The sequence below is a fragment of the Staurois parvus genome, unplaced genomic scaffold (genome assembly GCF_062004578.1).
Source record: "Staurois parvus isolate SC_StPar_1 unplaced genomic scaffold, SC_StPar_1.0 ptg000130l, whole genome shotgun sequence".
NCBI classification, from domain to species: Eukaryota; Metazoa; Chordata; class Amphibia; order Anura; family Ranidae; genus Staurois; species Staurois parvus.
Window position 1 is genome coordinate 2,585,732 of NW_028317926.1, and position 24,607 is coordinate 2,610,338.

General features: G+C 41.5%; 1 protein-coding gene across 8 annotated transcripts in view; it reads left to right on the forward strand.

Moving 5' to 3' along the window:
* The window catches only part of TRAK1 (trafficking kinesin protein 1), a 163,288-nt gene that overhangs the window by 22,207 nt on the left and 116,474 nt on the right, over positions 1-24,607 (forward strand). For all 8 annotated transcript variants that reach the window (XR_016312070.1, XM_089672510.1, XM_089672505.1 and 5 more), the window contains exon 2: positions 5,710-5,904. Coding sequence is in view for 6 of the 8 variants with exons in the window: in XM_089672505.1 (XP_089528631.1) it covers positions 5,710-5,904 (195 nt within the window). In the remaining 2 variants the exon portion in view is untranslated. The remainder of the gene's footprint in view (positions 1-5,709; positions 5,905-24,607) is intronic.

Sequence of the window (24,607 nt, forward strand, 5' to 3'; positions counted from 1 at the left end):
AATAGTGCTTTTGGGTTGTCACCTTGTCATGCAGGCTTCTGTTAGCGACTACCAGTGGCCATTTCAACATATATTATATAGGCATAGTCCACTTTGTGTTTCCCCGCTGGCACACGGCTATCTCCGAGGATTTCCAATGGGGACAGACCTGTATGTAAACAATACAGATCTCTCCCCTGGCAGCTCCTGCACTATGGCTCTGCACCCAGCTATCTCCGAGGATTTCCGATGGGGCATAGACCTGTATGTAAACAATACAGATCTCTCCCCTGGCAGCTCCTGCACTATGGCTCTGCATAGCAGAGTCATACAAAGCAGTGTGCTTACAGTGAAACAAACACACAGCCCACATAGTAAAACAGCACACAGTTGACCCTTTGATCACCCCACATGTTAACCCCTTCCTGCCCAGTGTCATTTTATGCTTTTTATTAGCACTGATCACTGTATTGGTGTCACTGGGGATGTCAGTGACACGAGGTCAGTTCCCCCCCAGTGTCAGAATGCCAGCTGCAGTCCCGGTATAAGTCACTGATCGCTGCCATTACTAGTGGAGAAAAAAATTCCAGTGTATATACACCGCCATTTGTAAACGCTATAACTTTCACATAAACCAATTCATTTATACGTATTGGGATTTTTGTTTTGCAAAGACATGTAGCAGAATACATTTTGCCCTAAATTTATGATGAAATTTGATTTTTTAATTTTTTTTACTCAACATGTTCAATAGCAAAAAAGTCAAAAATATTGTTGTTTTTTTTTTTAATTGTGGGTCTTTTTTTGTTTTTAGCGCAAAAAATATAAAATGCACAGGCAATCAAATACCACTGAAAGAAAGCTCTATTTGTTGGAAAAAAAGGACGTAATTCTTATTTACGTACAACGTTGCATGGCCGCGCAATTATCAGTTAAAGTAACGCAGCGCCATATCGCAAAAAATGGTCTGGTCAGGAAGGGGGGGAAATCCTCTGGAGAGCAAGTGGATAAAGGAAGTTTGCTTTTTTTGAAAAAAAAAAAAAAATTTAGAAAAACAATGGCTGCTTGGAGCAGCCTGGGTGCTTTAGTAGCCAAACACCATTCCCCAATCCCCAGCGCTGACATGTGGCAAGAGGGAGGTTGATGGGTGATTCACATTCTTCCCATACCTGGAAGTACCTGTATTTGTTCCCAGCAGCTGAATAGAGTCGTAGGGGAATGAAGGGTAGGTGGGTGCACAGCTGGAGAGGGTAGCAGTAAAGGAATCCTGGTGCTTTTACCCTGCATTGGCAGTACATGGTTTACTTTAGATTTTACCTTTCATCATAAACTTACAAAGTAATAACTTTTCAGGTAAGTTAGTTATTCACAGAGGTAAGTAAGTAAACTGATGTATACTGAAGTTGTAAATTTAATTTGGGCCCTCGGGTCATGAAGAATTTAAGCAGTTTGTGATCAAATTAATGTTGACCCTTTATGAAAGGAAGATATATATCCACTGTAGACTTTTCATAGACTTAAGGCTGGAGTGCTCAATCTTTTCAACAGTGAGGGACACTTAAAGCAGAACTTCACTCTCTCAACTAACACTGACTAATTGTAATCTTTATGCTGCTAGCATTAGTAAATGGATAGGAAAGTATATCATATTTACTTGTTTTAAACTTTTTTTTCTACATTTTTTCAGTTACTCCCTGGTTTCTATGCCTAAGTAAATGATGTCATACATCCCAGGAGTCTTCAGAAAGGGAGGAAGGGTTCTCAGCTCAGCCAATGCCTGAGCTAAGAGCAGATGGATTCCAGGAAGTGAATGCTAAATGAATCATCTGCCCTTACTTAAGATGGCCACTCCCAAAAATGCCAGAGGGTGTTTTTCACAATGATTTCTAAGCAAAATAAAGCATGGAGACATGGATGCATGGGGGAGTTTGCTTTGGATATGAGCAATGAATAAAATGGAATTTTTGGTTTGTGGTGCTCAGATGCAGTGGAGTTCCACACTAAGTTATTTGGTAACTTGTTGTGGGCCACAATGCAATTAAATGATTCAGAATTTAATTTTTTTTTATTTTGAATAGCATAAGGAACATTTTCTTGCTGCAGCCACTGAATGCTTTTGAAGAGAGAGGAGTAGAAGCCAGCTTTTAGCAGTGGCAGGAGTAAAATGGAGAGGATCGGTTACCATTGCGACCCTTGACGCTACATTAGTGGTTGGGGGTGGTAAAAATTACCTGCTTCCAAAACCGCAAATGTAAAGGAAGATTTACTGCTTTCACACTGATGTGTAGCACAGTGCACCTGCAGCTTTCCTGCAAGTTAGCTGCACTCTGCCATAGACTTCTATTACTGTATTTTTCGCTCCATAAGGCGCACCTAGGTTTTAGAGGGGGAAAACAAGAAAAAAATGTTCTGAACCAATGGACTGCAGACATAGTACAGGGAATGACCAGAGACTGTGGATGTACTACAGGAGATGACCAGAGACTGCAGACACAGTACAGGAGATGACCAGAGACTGCAGACACAGTACAGGAGATGACCAGAGACTGCAGACACGGTACAGGAGATGACCAGAGACTGCATACATAGTACAGGAGATGACAAGACACTGCGGACATAGTACAGGAGATGACCAGAGACTGCAGACATAGTACAGGGGATGACCGCAGACATAGTACAGGAGATGACCAGAGACTGCGGACATAGTACAGGAGATGAGCAGAGACTGCGGACATAGTACAGGAGATGACCAGAGACTGCAGACATAGTACAGGGGATGACCAGAGACTGCAGACGTAGTACAGGGGATGAGCAGAGACTGCGGGCATAGTACAGGAGATGACCAGAGACTGCGGGCATAGTACAGGAGAATGACCAGGGACTACGGGCATAGTACAGGAGATGACCAGAGACTGCGGACACAGTACAGGAGATGACCAGAGACTGCAGACATAGTACAAGGGATGAACAGAGACCTTTCAGTAATGCACATATATACAGTTTGGTATAGCAGTCCACAGGAGTCTATGGGGGGAGAAGATATACCTGGCCAGCCCGACTCAGCATCATTTTTGAAGGCGGGGCTCACAAGGATGTCATCAGCCTACCCTGTTGCCAATTTAAGGGCGGTGTGGGCTTAAGTTCCACTCAAAAGGGGAAGTTCCGCTTTAATGCTATCAACCCCACTCCCCATTAAGGATTGGCAACTTTGGGGAGCGGGTAAGTGGGTACACGAATTTGACAGGTATCCGCTCCCACTTCCGCTGCAATCACCTAGGCGATCGAAAGTGGAAGTTGTCCCCCCCTCCCCCCCGTAGTCTTCTGGGACACATGATGGGTCCCAGAAGACTACAGGACCATTCAAAAAGTGCAGCGCTGCTCACGCATGCGCAGTGGGCACCTGGCTGTGAAGCTGCAAGCTTTCACAGCCAGGTACCTACACTAAAGAAGATGGCTGGTGAAACAAGAGGTGGTGAGGATACCGCTGGATCGAGGAACAGGTAAGTGGCTGTATTTTAAAAGGTAGCAGCTACAGTATTTTTTCAGCTGGAACTCCGCTTTAAGGGGCAGCTGCTTTGGGCCCTGCCTGGTGCTGCTGCACTGCTGACTCGGACTCCTCCTCTCTTCTCCCATAGAACAGCCGAGCGGTCGGCCCGGTATTCTAACATGGCGGCAGGGAGGGGGTAGGAGTCTTGGTCAATATTCGCTCCATAAGATGCACAGACATTTCCTCCATCATTTGGTGGGGGGGGGGAGTGCATCTTATGGGGCAAAAAATACGGTATATCTTGCAGATGTTGTGCACTTTCCGAAAGCTCGCCAAAACTCCTGCATTCAGTTTGAGGTTGAGGGCCACATCAGAGGGCTCCAAGGGCCACAAGTTGAGCACCCGTGTATTAAGGGTATAATCATCATTTTTAAATGACTGCCTTGTAGTAGAATATGCTGCCAACGTTGGGTGTATCTGAAGCAGTGTGTTGGCCTTACGTCTGTCATATGATCTAGCTATTTTTAGAACAGCATTTTTATCGTCTTTCTGAATGCAGCCGGTGACTGTTATCAGTAAACTGGAATTGCCGGTAAATCAAACCAAGGCATTTTTTAAAATATTAGTTTGAAGGCTTAGTTAAACAAACTGCCTGTGCACCTAAGGAGCATCTGTAAATAAAAATAACCCTGTGCAGCTTTGACCAAGTGGTGGTGGAGAACAGTAACAGCTGGGAGTCTCCTAGCAACATCCTAGCAACGAGGCAGGAAGGGATAATGCCACCTCTGGGAGTTTTTCAGTCAAGCTTCTGGAGGTATGCAAATGACCTACACCTATAGCAAGGGCATTATTCAACTTTGGTCAAAGCTGCACTGTTGGCTTTTATCCATAGACACCCCTTACCTGCATAGGCAGTTTATTGGTAAAGGTGAACAATGCCTTTAAATTTCATTTTTTTTTATACATTGGAATTAGGATTGGACTTGCTATAGCTCAGCAGATGCAGGAACACCACGCCCATGAACAGGAGGCCTAACCTTGCTATATTATCAAGGCTACCATTTTGAACACTACAGTACAGCAAATAGTTAAAGCCTAACTTTCGGTATGTTTTTTGAAAAATCACCAGAAGGAATTCTTTTTACATTAAATGTGAAGTGTCCCTTGTGCTGTCGCTGGCTGTCCTGAAAGTCCTCAGCCCCCCCAAAAAACTTCACAGCCGTATTCTTCCAGTGTTGCAAGGGTTAATATCCCCCTTATAGGTTCTATAATATAGTACCTATACTATAGCCTTGAATGAAAAGCACTCTATGAGTGGAGGAATTGGACCTTTATATGGGTATAGGTCGTTTATTCCTGTGTGTATGCTTACGCACGCATGGCCTATTCATGCACTTATCTTCATTACTATGGGCAGCTCTACATTTTCACAATTTCCACAATTTAAAGCAGGACTAAAGCCTAAATATATTTTTACCTCAATACATTTTCTTGATTAAGGTTAAAAACCTTCAATGTGCTGCTCCGCCCCCCCCCCCCAAATACTTACCCTATCTAGATCCAGCGATGTGCACAAGAGCAGCAGCTCTCTCCTGCGTCAATGGATAGATAGGCAGCAGCAGGAGCCATTGGCTTCTCCTGCAGTCAATCACAGCCAGTAAGAAGGGAGCAGGGGGGCGGGGCTCAGTCACTCTGTGTGTCTGTGGACACACAGAGCAGGGCTCCAGAGTGAGCATGCATGAGTGTCCCAATAGCAAGCGGTTTGCTATGGGGGAAGTCAGCAGGGGGGAGGAGCCAGGAGCGCTGGCAGGGGACCCAAGATGCGGAAGATTGGGTCTGCTCTTTGGAAAACCATTGCTTAGAGCAGGGAAGTCTAACATGTTTGTTATTTTAATTAAATAAAATGTGAAGCTTTAATATCACTTTAACCTGGCATTACTCAGCCCCCTGATTCAGCCTCTTACTGTGTGACTGCTACAAAGTTACAGTGTTGCAGTGTGACTTATTGGGAGGAACTGGGGAAGAAATGCTCCCTTCTGCCAACAGCAGAGTGATTGAGTCATTTCATCTTAAGAAAACCCACTTATCTGTCGTTCAGGGACTAAAAGCTTTATACTGTTGCTGTACATTGTAACATGTCATAAATATATTGATGCAAATTTGTAGTTATTCAAAGATCTCGAATACTAAACCCAGAGCGTTAGACTTCATAACAGCAAACAATATGCTCCGATTTCTTTCAGATGTGTGCAATAGTACTGATCTTCCGGAAGTTGAAATCATCAGCCTGCTGGAAGAGCAGCTACCCCATTACAAGCTAAGAGCTGACACCATCTATGGGTATGACCACGACGACTGGCTCCAAACACCGCTCATCTCTCCTGATGCCAACATTGACTTGACAACTGAACAAATTGAAGAGACCTTGAAATACTTTCGTAAGTAAATGTACTTTCCATCCAAAGCAATTGCCACTATTTTCATGGGTTGACTCGGGAATTTGTAAATGTCTTGGCCTAATGTCTTGGCCTAATGTTCGCCTTGTGGATGAATCGAATGTAGCTATGTATGACGTATTTATAAACGCATGCAAAATGAGCAAAATGCTCAGTCCAGTATGAAACCACATAGAAAATAATTACACTGTTCAACAAATTTTTATTTTTTGCCAGTTTTGGAAACAAAAGGATCCATTTCTTAATGAATTTCACATTCTGAGTTCAAATATAACAATGAAATTTGTCAATTGGCTCTAGTTTTTCTGTAAACGGAAAGTTTTCTACTATAGGCGTAATGACTACATAATGCACAATAATTATATAGATAGATGTCTTTCCACAAATATAAAGCAAGTGATATTGACTATATAACAAAGCCTAAATGGCATAATATATTGCATAGGATTACCAAGAAAAATTATAGCCATAAGCTAAGTTGAATCATTTTAATACTTAGGATTCTCACTAGTTTTGTCTTCAGTTTGTGTCGGTTTTGCTTCTCTTGGCTTTTCTCTTGTATTCGAGGAAAGGGCTATCTCTTACAACTGCACGTGACTACGCGCTTCAGGTTCTTCCTCACTTGACTCAACCACGAAGGATTCTGGTGCTTTAGGAATTGGTAGCCCCTCTCCATGAGGAACTGGACGTATTGCCGATGGAATATTTGGATAGTGCACAGATAACTTTTTCTTCTTATTTAGCCCTTTTACAATTGGAGGCACCATACAAAAGTAACAATTACTAACATGATCTGTTGGCTCTCTCCAAATCATTGGCACAGCGAAAGGCATAGATGCCTTTTTTCCATTCAACCATTGCTCCAGTGCCGTCCCACAAGAATTGCAGCATATATGTGGTGCCCAGCTCTTGTCCTGGTCTCCTATCTTGCAGCCAAAATACAAGTTGTAGGCTTTCTTAATCATTCCTGTTATCCTCCTTTTTTGTGAGATAAAAGTTATTTCACCGCAGATATAGCAGAAATTATCTGCTTTATTCACACAAGTTCGAGGCATTACTGAGTAGCCTATATAAGCATAAAACGAAATGTAAAGACGCTGTCGAACTACAATCAGCTACAGATACTGCAGCTTTTATGCAGTGAAGTGATGCAATTAAAGGCTAATATTGCATCATCTCAGTATACATGCAATTTTCTATTGGTCACCAGTATCAATTGCACAATATGCAGCTGAAGTTGCATCATAATTTTGAATGGCTTACGTCATTAGATGGGTGAATATATCATGGAAACTAGAGCCAATCAACATTTTTTAGGGTCATTTTCATTTTCAGCACCCCAAAATTATGTAAGATTAGCTAATTTTATGCCCAAAACTTTTTACCTGTTGAACAGTGTTATCTTAGAATCCTAAGAAGTGTCACATAAGGGTGTAAGTCTGCGTCTAAAGACATCAAATGGTGTATTAGTGACATATAAATCTTCAAAGAGGTGCAGATCCGTGCATCAGGTGCATGTGGGAAAGAGAGTAAGTTGCACTAACCAGACAGCGCAAATTATAGCGCTTTTGAGTAATCAAGACCACTCCTGGTCATCATCATCCTGGAATGTATGGAACACCTCTGGCAACAGGTCTGCACACAGCCTCTCCTCCACTGACACTCTCCGGATCACGGGGAAGATTCACTTCACTTTTACGCACCCAATGGTAAGCACTTACAAGGGATCCACCTTAGTGGCTCTCACCCGCTGAACAGCGCTCATGGAGGAGGTACTGGACACACACCTGGTGATAGGACAGGACAGGCAGCCAAGTCCACACAGCCAGGCAACACTTCCCCGGACCATCCACTCTCATACAATTCATCAACTGCAACTGCAACTGCAACGTCACCATCACGATATGTGACACTTCTTAGGATTCTAAGATAACTATTTTCTATGTGGTTTCATACTGGACTGAGCATTTAGCTAATTTCGCATGCGTTTATAAATAAGTCATACATTGATGGACTTGTTTTTATGTGATGAATTTTATGGATCATTTTATCTGAGCGCTGCATTGTTGGATATTATTGTTTATGAGGGTTGGAGGTTTAACCTTTTTATGCCAGCTGCTATTTATACATTTATACGCTTCTAGCGCTCGTTTAATGTAGCTATGTGTTTGGCGTGTAAAAGGATTAGAACCTTCTTCAGTTTAATTTTATTGTGGTCTGCCCCACATTGAGAACATGATAGGAATAAAGGGAAGATAATTTCAACAGACATAAATGGTAATGACAACATCCTCCTGGTTATGGTATTGGAGAGTTTTATAGCCACTGTCAGGGGAGATTTCCCCTTAGGCTCCTTTACACTGAAGATCCAATCAGGTCTGCCTGAAAAATGGACCTTATCTGATGGTCCATGCATTCCAATAGACTTGTGTCCGTTTACACCCACCTACCTCTGGGTCCAATCCGATCCTTTAAAAAAATAGAAGGGGATCTGTCCTCTTCAGTTTAGGTGGATTGGATTGGAGGATATTTGTATGTCAATGGACAGCGGAGTCTGCTTGTTCCCGGCCACTCACAGAGCAGAGCGGACTCTATTGGTGTCCGCTCTGCAGAAACTGCGCAGACACAGATGTTTCATCTGCCCTCTCTGCTCCAATCACCAGGGAATCTGTGAGCTAATCCTCTGCTGATTGGAACAGAATTTGCCCCATGTGAAAGGGATCTTTGTTCCTATCCTAGTGACAGGCTGTCAGCATGTGATAAGGTGTCAAAGGAAACGTAAGTGAATGGAAATCTTCCCAGTGAGGACTCTGAAAACAGAAAATGCCTGACAAAACCCTTCTACTCTGTCCAAAACCAAAATTGTTTGGTTGGACTGTGGCTTTAATCTGAATTGTTATTATTATTATGCAGGATTTTTATAGTGACAAGAATTTGCACAGCACTTTACAGTATAAGTGGAGACAGTACATGTACAATACAATTTCATACAAGAAATTGATAGAAATAAGTAATTGTTTCATAACGGGAAGGTAAGTTTTGGGGCTAGTTCTCCTTTCCTGATCATGGTACTGCTCTGCTCTCCCATGGCTACATACAAATAAACGTGACCTGTTGCTTGGAATTGTAAATGCTGCATGCAAATGCATAGAAATGGGTCCTGCTGCAATCCATGATCCTTTTATAGAGCGCCATATAGTACCTTGATTGGCCATGGATATCAGACGTATATTGAGGTCACATTTATTTCCTGATTTTTAATTTTTGCTATACATCACTGGAAAATGTCCTACTTATAAGGTTGTGTTTGGCACAGCACAGGTGTGGTGCTTTACAAAATAAAATCCTGCATGAAAAAGTAGAACTATGAATGTAGACGAAAAAAAAAAAGTCCTTTTCAAGGATTACTTTGGATGCCTATAGATGAGTCTGAGTTTGAAAAGCTGTTTGCTTGGATTTTAGTCTGACTAAATGACTTTTACACCTCAGTCACATTGGGTGCAAATTGGTATGTGATTTGCATGCCCTGCGACTTGTAAAGCGCAAGCCAATTCGCACCCTATTGTCCGCAATTACATCGGTCATATCGGTGCGGTTCTGACTTGGTTGGAGCCGCACCAATTTTCAAAGTAGTGCATTCAGTACTTTTGGTGCGATTTTCATAGACATCTGTGTCAGATGTCTATGCAAAACACACCTCAAATTGACATGTCACCCAACTTTGAAATTGTTCGGCTTCAATGTAGGTCGCACGATTTCAAAGTCGGGATTGGTGTGATGGGGGAGTAACACATATTGAATCGACAATCTACAAGTATGCCATTATGGAACTTCAGAGTAATGTCAGAAGTTCTCTTCTGTATACCTGTCCCAGGTCAGTAATTCACTATTTTGAACCAGGGAACCAGCATGACAGTCCAGCACCTAGCATTTGCAGAATTTGGCAATTGTACTTTGCATGTTTCTCTCAAAAGTCTTTTGTTTAGAGAGACTTTAAGCAGAGTTCCCCCCAAAAGTGGAAGCTCTGCTTGTTTGCCTCCCCCTCTCCACTGCCATATTGGCACCTCTTGGGGCGGAGGAGGGAGCGGATACCTAGTTTTGACAGGTATCCACTCCCACTTCTGACTCACTTCCCTGTAGCGAACTGAGCCGAAAGTTCGGCCCTCCCTTCCTCCCGCAGTCTCCTGGGAACCTTCACAGATCCCAGAAGACTGCCAGACCAATTAGGATGTGCAGCGTGACTCGCTCATGTGCAGTGGGCACCTGGCTGTGAACCTGTCAGCTGTCACAGCCTGGTGCCCACAGCTAAGATGCCGGCATCGGGGATAGAAAAGACAGCGCAAATGAGCACATCGCTGGACCCTGGGACAGATGAGTGTGTGTTTATTAAAATTCAGCAGCTAGTTTTTGTAGCTGCTGACTTTTAATAAACTCAAAAACGTCTGGAACTTTGCATTAATCACAAAACCATTGGTTTCACCCTGTTCTGCCGCCACCTCATGGCCCTTTAATGGGTCCTAAATGCGAGAAGACAGAGGTGAGCATTCTGATCATGTGACCGCTGTGATTAGCAGTCACGTGATTGGAAAGTTCCTGATCGCAAGTAGGCATTGGGAGCTTTCCAGTTCCCGCTGGTAATTGTGCTGGGAGTGCGTAGTGCGCCTGTTCAGTGCACAGAGATGTTTACATTTGGGACGCATATATGCGGCCCCTCTACAGTGAGGAACAGAAGTATTAGAACACCCTGTGATTTTGCAAGTTCTCCCACTTAGAAATCATGGAGGGGTCTGAAATTCACATTATAGGTGCATTCCCACTCTGAGAGACAGAATTAGAAAAAAATTCAGGAAAGCACATTGTATGATTTTTAAAGAATTTATTTGTCTTGCACTGCTGAACATAAGTATTTGAACACCTAAGAAACAGCAAGAATTCTGTCTCTCAAAGACCTGTTACTGTGCTTTTAAAAAGTCCACCTCTACTCCACTCATTAATCTAACTTAGTAGCACCTGTCTGAGCTCTTTAAAGACACCTGTCCACCCCACAGTCAGTCAGACGCCAACTACTACCATGGGCAAGACCAAAGAGCTGTCAAAAGACACCAGAGACAAAATTGTGGACCTCCACAAGGGTGGAAAGGGCTATGGGCAATTGCCAAGCAGCTTGGTGAAAATAGATCAACTGTTGGAACACATGTTAGAAAATGGAAGAGGCTAAAGACGACTGTCAGTCTCCCTCAGACTGGGGCTCCATGCAAGATCTCACCTCGTGGGGTATCACTGATGATAAGAAAGGTGAGGAATCAGCCCAGAACTACAAGGGAGGAGCTGGTCAATGACATGAAGAGAGCTGGGACCACAGTTTCAAAGGTCCCTGTCGGTAGAACACTACGCTGTCATGGTTTCAAATCATGCATTGCACGGAAGGTTCCCCTGCTCAAGTCATCACATGTCCAGGCCCGTGTGAAGTTTGCCAATGACCATCTGGATGATCCAGAGGAGGCATGGGAGAAAGTCATGTGGTCAGATGAGACCAAAGTAGAACTTTTTGGTCTAAACTTCACTCGTCGTGTTTGGAGGAAAAAGGATGAGTTGCATCCCAAGAACACCATCCCTACTGTGAAGCATGGGGGTGGTAACATCATACTTTCGGGGTGCTTTTCTGCGAAGGGGACAGGACAACAGCACTGTATTAAGGAGAGGATGAATGGGGCCATTTCTTTTGAGATTTTGAGCAGCAACCTCCTTCCCTCAGTCAGAGAATTGAAGATGGGTCGTGGCTGGATCTTCCAACATGACAACGACCCAAAGCACACAGCCGGGATAACCAAGGAGTGGCTCTGTAAAAAGCATATCAAGGTTCTGGAGTGGCCTAGCCAGTCTCCAGACCTAAATCCAATAGAACATCTTTGGAGGGAGCTGAAACTCCATGTTGCTTAGTGACAGCGCTGAAACCTGACAGATCTAGAGGAGATCTGTGTGGAGGAGTGGGCCAAAATCCCTGTTGCAGTGTGTGCAAACCTGGTCAAAAACTACAGGAAACGTTTGACCTCTGTAATTATTATTATTATTACTACGAGTTTATATAGCGCCAAAGGGTTTGCTCAGCGCTGTACAATAGGGGGCACAGTACAAGAACAACAAACAACGTACGAGGGGTAAGAGGGCCCTACTCTTACGAGCTTACAAAGGCTCCTGTACCAAATATTAACTGATTTTCTCAGGTGTTCAAATACTTATGTTCAGCAGTGCAAGACAAATAAATTCTTTAAAAATCATACAATGTGATTTCCTGAATTTTTTTTTTAATTCTGTCTCTGAGTGGGCATGCACCTACAATGTGAATTTCAGACCCCTCCATGATTTCTAAGTGGGAGCACTTGCAAAATCGCAGGGTGTTCAAATACTTCTGTTCCTCACTGTATGTTAAAGCCCACGTGCCAAGAGGCCACATATATGCGTATGACCGACTTGAACAGGTAAACTACATTCAACATATGATTCTATGTGCTTTTAACATATTTCTGGTATGTTATTCAGCTGTAAAGGCCTCTCATAGACATTGAAAAGCTTTGAGCCTGCTGCTGGGTGCAGCCATCTGGGATGCGATGTCAGTAGCCCCAGCAGACACAGAGCTGTCATTCAAAGTACACGCTTTAGTATTACCCTTCACTTCCCCTGGCTGCTACATAAAAACTTATATAGGGAGGTGAGGGGAAGGGCAGGGAAGCCAGGTTAGGAGGGAATTTACTTTACTTTACTCAAAGCATACATTTTCATTTCATAACATAACATATACGCAGCTTTGTAATAGCAATACAAATGTTGGTCATTTGTGACAATCCAATATAAGCCTATTTGAAATATCTCCTTTCAAGTTATGAGTTCTGCCCATCTGCTGGCCATCTATTTCCTCAACTTCCTGGATTCCCTGCATGCTTTGCAGCTTCCCCTCTGTCGTTTACTTTCATTTTTTAAAGACTACATATCCCATGGTACCTTGCTGCCTGACAGCAGCAATTCCTGTCCTGACTCCGCTTTCTGAAACTCCTCCTCCCAGCACCCCTGTAGTTCAGAAGACAGGCTCTGTAAAATGTGTGACACAGCAGTGCCTACTCACAGTGCATAATGATTATGTGTCACAGAATTCAAGGAAGTATATGTTTGTAAACTTGCTTTGTGAAGATCTGCAAACTTCAATTCAATTGTTCAGATTAATAGGCGTAAGCTAGAATAATTAAAATACAATTTATGACAAATTATATTCCGTTACAAACTTCTCTTAGGCTCCATGCACACTAGCGTTTTAAGCTCCAAGAAGCTGTTATTAGCATTTTTCCTGCTTCTAGAAGCTTAACCACTTCCAGACCGGACACTTTTACCCCCTTCCTGACCAGAGCAATTTTCAGCTTTTAGCGCTATCACACTTTGAATGACAATTGCGCGGTCATGCAACACTGTACCCAAATGAATTTTTTACCATTTTTTTGAGATAGATAAAGCTTTATTTTGGTGGTATTTATTCACCACTGGGATTTGTATTTTTTTTGCTATGTAAATGAAATGTCCAAAAATTTTGAAAAAAAGTGTTTTTTTTTATAAAATTTTGCAAATAAATAATATTTCATCATAAATCTTAGCCAAAATTTATTCCGTTATCTTTTTAGTAAAAAAAAAAAAAAATCCAAATTAGTTTATAAGCAAAAATTATAATTTTTAAACATTTTTTTTTAATTTTTATTTTATTTTTTTATATTATTATTTTTTATTTTTATTTTTTTTTTTTACATACTGTCACCCTAGCAGAACAGTGTCACCATGGTGACACTGTACTACTTGTGAGGGGTGATGAAGATTTTTTTTTTTTTTTACATTGATTGCTTTTACACCCATATAGGATGTAAAGCAATCATTTCTCTTTCTCTCTGTGTGCATTCTTGCACTCATTGAGAAGAACTGAGTGAGCTGTGATTGGTCACAGCTTGTCACATGGTACAAGGCTTTTGTGAATAGCCTTGTACCATGTGACTTCTGTGATCATTCACAGATTTCACACATAGTAAGCAATGATGTCAGAAGTGACATCTTGCTTACTACTTTGCATGTGATCACTGATTGGCCAATCAGTGATCACATGATCGGGACCTCGTACAGAGGTCCCGTCCGACGATCGGTGTTTCACTGTGTCCGAAGGACACAGCGGGCACCGGATCGCGGTGCTGCGCGCTCCCAGGGAGCGCGCACAAGCAGGGTGCAGGGAGGCCATTTATAGACGGCCACCCGACCCTGCAGTGCCACCGTCCGGCCGTTTATATACAACGGCCGGTCGGGAAGTGGTTAATAGTGTTATCCTATGTGTCCATGCACAATACTTTTGTCTGTTAGCATTTTTTAAGCTTTAGCGTCTAAGAGTAGAAACAAATTGTTTTGTAAAGTTTTTTTGGTGCATTTTTCCAGCAGAAAAAAAAGCTAAACGCTACTTAAATATTCCTCACAGCTTTTTTTCTTTCTTTACATGTACTGTAAAAATGCTAATAAAATGCTAACACTCCTAAACGCTTCCATATGCTACTAAAACACGCGATTACTAGTGTTTTTTAAAGCATTTTTTGAGCTAGTGTGCATGGAACTTATTGTTTCTTAACTATCTTTTTCAAAAAGGCTAGTACAGGTCATCTTCTCTGAAGTACTCATTGAGTCACGTACCATAATTGTGTGTTAATGGTTCCAAACAATCTATTTGTTTTGAAATATGAAAATGACTAATTAGATCTGCTTTACTTATGCCTTGTCATTCATTAAAACTCTTAAGTGTCATGATGCATTTACTTTAACAAGCTGAAGCATCTCCTGAACCCATCAAGGACGTCCCCTGAGGATATAGCACTGCTTGAGAACCTGTTCATATATGGTTTGGCAAGGAGAGCAGATGCTGTTACGTATATAATGACCACATGTAGCACAGTTTGTGATCATTCTACCTGAGTTTGTGTTGCCTAATTAGTTATTAATTAGCATTAGGTGCATGTTTGTTCTTAGGTTCAAATGATGATAGTTACTTTATTAAGGTTTTTCATTTGATGATTCAACATGCATTTTATAAAATACCTAGAACCTGTATAAAAATGTATACCTTTATTCATTTTATGACATGAAACATGAAAATATACATTGATCGTATAGTTAGGGGACTTGCTTGTAACTGACATTTGCAGTAACTATATTGTAAATCTACTCCCTTCCATTGCTAAAGTTGACTTTCTTTGTCTCTGTTAAATCTTGTTCTCGATCAGCTGTATCAAAGTGCTGAAAGAAACATAAATGAATAATTATTTGATAAGTCATAATTGGTCAGCAAGAAATCCATGTGGTCATTATAGATGCCAAGTTGTTTGACAAAAAGTCCTAGGGGACTTTCCACAAGACTGACTACAGATACTAAGGCACATCTGACAGTTTCCATCCCTTTCCTACTCCTTTTAAAATAAATGTTTTTTTGTTGTTTATGTCCTCATTGGAGAGACCCTCTATCCAAAAGGCCATCATCACTGGCACAGGATTTGAGAAAGTTTCCTCCAATGAGGTCTCCAACAAGCGTAAAAATGTAAAATGTGGTTCTCTTTCTTATCCACTTTAACCTGCGAAAAAGAAAAAACCTAAAAGCAAAATGCTGTATGTGGTGGAAAACGAACACACCATCCCCACCGTGAAACATGATGGTGGCAGCATCATGTTGTGGGGATGCTTTCCTTCAGCAAGGACAGGGAAGCTGGTCAGAGTTGATGGAAAGATGAATGGAGATGGGAAGATGAATGGAGCCAAATAAAGGGCAATCGTAGAATAAAACTTGTTAGAGTCTGCAAAAGACTTGAAACTGGGGCGGAGGTTCACCTTCCAGCAGGACAACGACCCTAAACATACAGCCAGAGCTACAAAGGAATGGGTTAGATCAAAGTATATTCATGTGTTTAGAATGGCCCAGTCGAAGTCCAGACTTAAATCCAATTGAGAATCTGTGGCAAGACTTGAAAATTGCTGTTCACAGAAGCTCTCCGTCCAATCTGACAGAGCTTGAGCTATTTTGCAAAGAAGAATGGGCAAAACTTTCACTCTCTAGATGTGCAAAGCTGGTACAGACATACCCAAAAAGACTTGCAGCTGCAATTGCAGCGAAAGGCGAAAGTATTGACATAGGGGGGCTGAATACAAATGCTCAGCCTTCATGATGCTGTTTGTTCATTAATGTTCTATAACAAACCTATGAGGGCTTCACAAAACAGCTGTAATTATACTGAGAATAATTTACACAGGTGTACTCTATTTACTAAATAGGTGACTTCTGGAGGCAATTGGTTCTACTAGATTTTAGTTAGGGGTATCAGAGTAAAAGGGCCTGAATACAAATGCACTCCACATTTTTTAGATATTTATTTGTAAATAATTTTGAAAACCATTTATCATTTTCCTTCCACTTCACAATTATGTGTCATTTTGTGTTGGTCTATCACATAAAAACCCAACAAAATGCATTTACGTTTTTGGTTGTAACATGACAAAAAGTGGAAAATTTCAAGGGGTATAAATACTTTTTCTAGGCACTGTATCTTTGCACAAGTTACAGTTACTCTCTGTCTTCAGCCTATTACCCATCCTGTTAAAAGAAGTACTGGTGGCATGCTTTGCAATGCTTTAGTCTCTCATTTCAATGGATGCCTTAAAGCAGAACTTAAATGTATCCGAGCACCACAACCTGGAAACGCTTCCTGCCCAGGCCAATTCTGACATTTCTCTCCTAAATGTAAAAATCAGCATTTTTTGTAAGAAAATTACATATAGCCCCAAACATTATATATATTTTTTAGTAGATGCCCTAGAGAATACAATGAAGTTTTTTGCAATTCTTCATGTCACAGAAATAACGGAGGTCCCCCAATATTTGGACAAGGGACTTTAAGGGCAACAGCAGAAATACTGAGTTAAAATACAAAAAGCTTTATTCTAGAACAGTAAATTTCATCAGTTCTATACAAATCACAACATAGTGCCTACATTAAATGTAAATGAAGACGCTTTAATTGATGTAAAAAAGAACCTCCTCTTGTTGTTCCACTGGACATTCATCCGTTGGAAACCCAATGCGTTTCAGATAATTCTCTTTCAAGGGTATATAACAGAGAAGGAGGACAAAACAGAGATTCTAGAACATAAAAAAATCACAGTAAGTACATTACATTATCAAAAATGATGGGATATAATGTATACAAAGATCGTAGGGTACATACCGTCCTAATTGTACAAAAACATAACAAGTGTAGCCATGATGCAAATTAAAAGCAGCCTGTCATTGTCAATAGGTCACCAGTATACCTCAACTGAGCTAAAGAGATGAAAAAAATGTATATACTGTATGTATAACACCCATTTTTGTAAAATATGAAAGATGATGTTGCACTGAGTAAATAGATACCCAAGATGTCATGCTTTAAAATTGCGCACATTCGCAGAATTGCACCAAATTGGGGTACTTCTTAATCTCCATGGACAATGCTTTAAAAATGTTTACAGGTTACTAGTTTAGAGATGCAGAGGCAATCTACTGCTAGAATTATTTCTCTCGCTATGACGCTTGTGTGGTATGAAACCCATTTACATACGTGGGCGTGACCTATGTATGCATTTGCCACTGCGCGCAAGCACAGGGGGGTGGGTGTTTTAATTATATTTTTATTATATTTCATTTATTTTATAAATTTTTTTATTTTTACACTAACTTTTTTTTTTATAATCTCTTTTTTTAATGTAAACATTTCCTGTGATAACAATACAGCATGACAGGTCCTCTTTATGGAGTGAGAGAGATCCACATCTCTCCTCTACAATGGAAACCACTACATCAAAAAAAAAAAAATTGATCTAGTTCTTTGAAAAAAAAGAAAAAGACATTGAAGTGACGTCATGACGTCCCTACGATCCTCCAAGACCATAGAGATTAGCTGAGGCCATCTTTCCTCAGCTAAGCTTTATGGCCAGCTACCGCGATTGCTGGATTGGTTCCCAGGCTCACCTATCATGCAGGTAAGACCAGAAAGCGGCTGGGGGTTTACCCCTCCCCTCCCACCACTTCTACCAGCGATCAAGTGAATTTGCAGCGTGGATCACTTTTAGCAGAAAGAAAATCTCCGGCTAAAAAAAAAATACCAGGGTTATGGCACATTGCTGCAGCCATGACCCCGGTATTCCATTTCCAACTGAGGACGTCTTTTGTGTATGGCTCTGTTGAGAAGTGGTTAGTTTATTTTTTTGATCTTCAAAGCAAATTCACCCACCCCTCCATTTCTCAATACTTTATTTTGTTGAGAAATCACTTTGAAACCCCCCCCCTAGCATTTAAGGCTGCGGCCTATATGAGTTAAAGGCAAACGACTCACGTAGCATTTATTTCCGGGAATCCATTTACATTTAACTTGGGTATGAAGGGGTAATGAATAAGCACTGTCCTTAGCGTGAAATGCGTTTACCTGCTGGTCCCCCAGTTCATTTCCACTGTTTGTATTGGTTTTTATCCTAGTTCAATAAAGTGGATTGTTTGGAGTGCAGCCGATTTGAACCTATGTTTTCATGCATCCAGCACACGAGCTTGGCTAGCACCCATAGGAGGAGTTGTGCATGGAGACTGGGAGCCTCTCTACCTTGAGCAGCGGTAAATATATGTGTGCAGGCAGAAGGGTGTGCTTAGCTGAGAAAGTCCCTCCTCCCCAAGAAAAAATTCCCTAAGAAAAAAAAAGTCCATAAAGACTCCTAGAATGTATGACATCATTTTAGCCTAGATCAGAAACCAGGAAGTAACACAGGAAATGTAAAAAAAAAAAAAAAGAAGTTTGGTAGAGTTTAGTCACACTTTAAGGACCAGGTCATTCAGACCAAGAACTAGTGGTGCACTGAAATGAAAATTCTGGTGCCAAAACCGAAAACGAAAATTCAAAATGCCCTTGACCGAAAACCGAAACTGAAACCGAAATGTGCAGTTTTTAAAAATGAATATATATATTCTGGAAAAAAATACACTTTGATTAAAAAAAAACCTAAAAAAACAATATACACCCCAATTTTTTGTAAAATATGAAAAAGGATGTTACGGCGAGTAAATAGATATCCAACATGACGCTTTAAAATTGTGCATGCTCATGGAATGGCGTGAAACTGCGGTACTTAAAAAATCTCCATGGGTGATGCTTTAAAAATTTCTACAGGTTAGCAGTGTAAGGTTACAGAGGAGGTCTAGTGTGAGAATTATCTGACGTGCTCTGACGTTTGAGGCGATACCTCACGTGTGTGGTTTGAACACCGTTTACATATGTGGTCATGGCCTACATACGCGTTCACCACTATGTGCGAGCACGGGGGGACAGGGGCACGTTAAACTTTTTTTTTTTTTAAATGTATTTAATGGTTTGGATTTTTTTGCACTGTCCCTTTAAAAATAATGTTAATCACTTTTATTCTTATCACAAGAAATGCATGAATCCCTTGTGATAGAAATAATTAGTGACAGGTCCTCTTTATGGAGAGATATGGGGTCATTAAGATCCCACATCTCTCCTCTGCAATGTAAAGCATTGGATCAAAAAAGCATTGACTAAAAAAAAAAATGGCTGGAACAGGAAGTGACAGTCCTCCAAGGGCATAAAGATGAGTGGCGGCCATCTTTCCTTCACTCATCTCTCTGCCCTGCGCCGTTATCAGTGGTTTCTCAGGTAAGGCTGAAAACTACCGAGCGGCGGCCGGTGGCGGCAGAGACAGGCGGGGCTTTTTCAGCACCTATACCGGTGCTTTTTTTTCATTTCAGCCAAGGGAAATTTCGGTGCATCCCTACCAAGAACCTTTCTAACATTGTCTGGCCACATGATTAAATCAGTAGACCAGAAACAATCCAGATCTCAGAATTGCCCTAAGTGTCCCATGTGCTGCTATCCAAAGCAGAGAATGATTACTGTACACACAAGCCTCTGTTTATGACACAGTCTGCAGATTACCTAGGGCTGTTTGCTCAGTAGTCAAGCTCACTTGGTTTTTAATCCATGTATTTACTGTATATTTGGTGAACATAGACTGTGGTGTACTGTGTGAGGAGCATGCTGCAAGGTTTGACTGAGAGCGGTATCTCCAGATTTTTAAATGCATTCAGGACTGGCATACTTTTGCTCCCTAATGACCAGTATTAATAAGCTCAGTCTATACAAACCTGCTGTATCTGTCCAGATGAATATTGTTGTTACCGCTGGACAAATTGTCTAGTGAAACAAGTGAACATCTTACCTTGCCACATCCTTGCCTCTATGGTTAAAGTTGTAGTAAACCTACTTTGTTTAAAGAGAAAAAAAGAGGATGGCGCCTCTAAGTGCAGTATTGACAATTTATTTAGTAAACAATGGATAAATTGCAAGATAAATAGTTAAAAAGACTCATCGTGTGGTAATTAGATCCAGGTGGGACATCCAGCCATCCAGCAGCAAACTCTGTCTATAGGATCGGGAAGTAGAGTCCAGGATGTGCCTGTGCATCAAAATGAGGCCTGAAGAAGGAGCCTATTGAGCATGCTCCGAAATGCATTACCGCCCCCCCCATTCACCTCCTACAGCCGACTCTGCTCTCCTAGCTTAATTTTGATGCACTGGCACATCCTGGACTCTACTTCCTGATCCTATAGACAGGGTTTGCTGCTGGACGACTGGATGTCCCACCTGGATCTAATTACCACACGATGAGTCTTTTTAACTATTTATCTTGTAAGTGCAATTTATCCATTGTTTACTAAATAAATTGTCAATACTGCACTTAGAGGCGCCTTCCTCTCTTTTTCTTGTTACTGCATTAGAGCCTTGCTTCCACTCTAAGAAGAGCTGCCTCAGTGTTACTGCTCCCATCCATCCATCCCTGATATTCATCTGGCACCTTTATCTTACAGCTACAGAGGTTGGGCTCCAACAAGCGTGCCCTATATAATATACAATAACCTACTTTGTTTACTTGTACCTACAGGTAAGCCTAAAATAAGGCTTACCTGTAGGTACAGTAAATATCTCCTAAATGTGCACCGTTCAAGAGATATTTGCTGTAGGAGCGCTGGTGACATCAATGGTGCATGCGCACTGCGCTCTCAATGGACGGTGTGTGTCATAGCCAGGGAGTGACGTCATCGCAGCTCGGCCAGTCAAACAGCCAAAGCCTGCAAACCTGGAAGGAAGATCGAGTGAAGATGGAAGCCCTGTCAGTGGTGACAATGCGCTACTGGAGGGCTTCATTCTAAGGTAAGTCTTTCATCATGTGCTAGTACTAGCACATAATGCAGTTTTGCAGAGGACCATTTATTGTGATTTTTTTTTTTTCCTTTTTGGCGGTTTATTACCGCTGTAAGACTGTGAAGATTTGCTGTTTTTTTTTTTTTGTTGGTTTTTTTGGCAGTGTAAAAAGGGAAGCCCTGATAGGTATGCTATGATCCCTGAGTGCCTCTGAAAGTGATAATAAACTATATACTTATTTTCCGAAAAAATAATCCATATACATTAACTACTTAATGGGCCTGTAATCTTTTTTTTTTTTTTTTTAATGAAATTGTTATTTTCTGTGTTTTGCTGCCACCCTGTACTCTGTAAGCTCCCAAACCTGTTCTTTTTTCCCTGCACTTATGTTTGTTTAGAACGAGCAGTGCACATTAGTTGCAGTCATGTGCATTGCTGTATGCACACTGCAAATCCCATAGTCTTTAGTTCCTAGAACAAGGGGTCTTCAAACTTTCTAAACAAAGAAAGTCCTTCAGACTTTGAGGGGGCCTGACTGTGGCCAGTGGGGGTAGAAAATTCCCGAGCATTAATGTGAGTAAATAATGCCCCATCATTAGTATCAGTGGAAGGAATAGTGCCCATCATTGTTGTCAGTGGGAGAAATAGTACCCCATTGGTGTCCTTGGAAGGAATAGCACCCCATTGGTGTCAGTGGGAGGAATAGTGTCTAATCCTTGGTGTCAGTGGGATTAATAGTGCCGCATCATTGGTGTCAGTGGGAGGAATAGTGCTCCATCATTGGTGTCAGTGAGAGGAATATTGCCCCATCATTGGTATCACTGGGAGGAATAATGCCTCCCCATTGGTGTCAGTGGGAGGAATAGTGTCCCATTGGTGTCAGTGGAAGGAATAGCGCCCCATTGGTGTCAGTGGGAGGAATAGTGCCCCATTGTTGGTGTCAGTGGGAGGAATAGTACCTCATCATTGGTGTCAGTGGGATTAATAGTGCCTCATCATTGGTGTCAGTGGGAGGAATAGTGCCCCATTGTTGGTTTCAGTGGGAGGAATAGTGCCCCACTGTTGTTGTCAGTGGGAGGAATAGTGCCCCATTGTTGGTGTCAGTGGGTGAAATAGTGCCCCATTGTTGTTGTCAGTGGGTGAAATAGTGCCCCATTGCTGTTGTCAGTGGGAGGAATAGTGCCCCATTGCTGGTGTCAGTGGCAGGAATAGTGCTCTGTTGATATCAGTGGAATGAATAGTGTCCAATCTTTGGTGTCAGTGGGAGGAATAGTGCCCCGTTGTTGGTGTCGGTGGAAGGAATAATGCCCCATCGGTGTCAGTGGGAGGAAATAATGCCATGTTGGTGTCACTGGGAAGAATAATGCTCTGTTGTTGGTAACAGTTGCAGGAATAGTGATGCAGTTGCTATTAATGAAAAAGTCCCACTTATTCAAAGTAATCATTTGGTTATGACTGCAAATATTCACAGAATAAACATAATTTGTTCCTGCAAGTATCTACGTACCGTAGATCAGTTCTTTCAGGCAGCAGTTCCTTCCAAGCTGCCTGCAATGCGTCTCGCTCTCCTCTAACCTTGAGGCTGGTAAGGTTCAGACTAGCAGGAAATTTCTGTCCCCCTTATCTAATGTCCTTCTGAAATTGTATTCAGTACTTTAAGCATGTGTTTCTTTTTAATAGACGTGTGTGATCTTATTTACAAGCCAGTGCAATGAGCAATGTGCAGGGTAACCAGTTTTAAAATGATTAAAAAAAAAATGGTTGCTATGAGTTACTGCTTGCACATTGGTCTTGGCTATATTTAATATGATCAAAGCGGGAGGGATTCATTATTTAAACAAGGAGTTCTCCTACCACTTATCCAAGGGAAACCTTGAAGAGCAGTAATGTATTTCAGAAGAAAAAAGTAAAGTTTAAAAATGTAGCCATTTTGTCCTGTTTCACATGGGCACCTTCTGTTCTCTCTCAGCAGGGGAAACTGGAATGATCCCCCTCTGTGTCATTTCAGAACAGAAACAGATGTTACATATCTAACATCCATGTCGGTTCCGATTTTTCCTCCTTTTTGTGATTGAAAAAAAGACCTATGCAATCCCAATGGGTGGCTTGCTGTAAAAGGACGTGTGGCCACCTATATTCACATCATCTGAATAGGTCAGTAAAAACAGAACTGGACGTAAACCTATTATTGTGTTTGGTCAGCGGGACCTGAATGGATCCCTAGATGTGGGCTAATATTTGCGGACGCAAGTCCTCTTACATCCGGTCACCCATAGGTATATATTGCATTCTGTTTTTAATTCATGTAATCATGGATCAAAAAAACAATGCTAGAACACCCATGTACAGTAAAAAGGACTGTAGACAAGATTGCTAATCATCCAGGAAACTGCTGCTGCTTGCAGCCTTGTGTTGCAGTTACCTGTCTGCAAGGCAAGGGCTAATTAAAAGCACAACATAGATAATTTGTTAAAATTTATCCAAACCCAAGAACAAAAATGTAATTTACTTCAGTTTGTCAATCCTTTCTATGGAAACGCTGCAGAAAAGCTTGTAGTGCGTTTTTGATGCATTTTGCATCTTAAATCTACCTAGCAACAAGAAAAAAAAAACCCTGCAAATTGCATCAAAAATGCAATGCAAAACGTACTGCAGAAACAGATCAAACGCAAACTGCATAGGTGTGAACCTAGCCTAAAATGTGGTGGCACATCTTTTTTTTTTTTTCTTTTCAGCTTTTTCCTTTCATTTGCACTTGGTGATCCTTCCAGTAACATACTTCCTGTACTGGGGTGGCAAGGCTGCTCCTTCATAGATATGGTGCATGAGCATTGTCACTCTAGGTCAGGTTAGGGATCCCGTTCTGGTTGCATTCTTAAATTTCATTTTTGGTTATGAAATATAATTGTGAACTTGGTGATCAGAGGGAAATGGGTGGCCCTTTCAATGTTCCTAGCAAATCACCTTGAGAAAGGAGACCATAGTACTGTATTCTCCTTTCTCAGTGAGTGGTTGTTATCATAATACGGTGTAAATATGTCACTCTTCCCGTTTGCTAGATTAGTTGCCTGGCCACAAGGTGATTTTGACTTTGACAAACAAGAACAAGTGGTGCTGGCACATTTCCCCATTCATCGTAATAGATTGGCAGGCTCCTGCATGGTGTTCTGAAACATTGACTCACTGGGCCACAGGCAAGTATTTTTCCTTTTCAGATCTTCGTAGAAGCAACACTTAGGATATGGAGAAATCCATGTATTAGAGAGTTTTTATATAATTATATTTAAGTAATTTTGTTGGCTCACTTTGTTGTGGTTTTGCTGCCTTCTATTTTATTTTCATACACTGTAGTGAAAAAGTTCCATGGAGATGAGACTTTCTGGTGC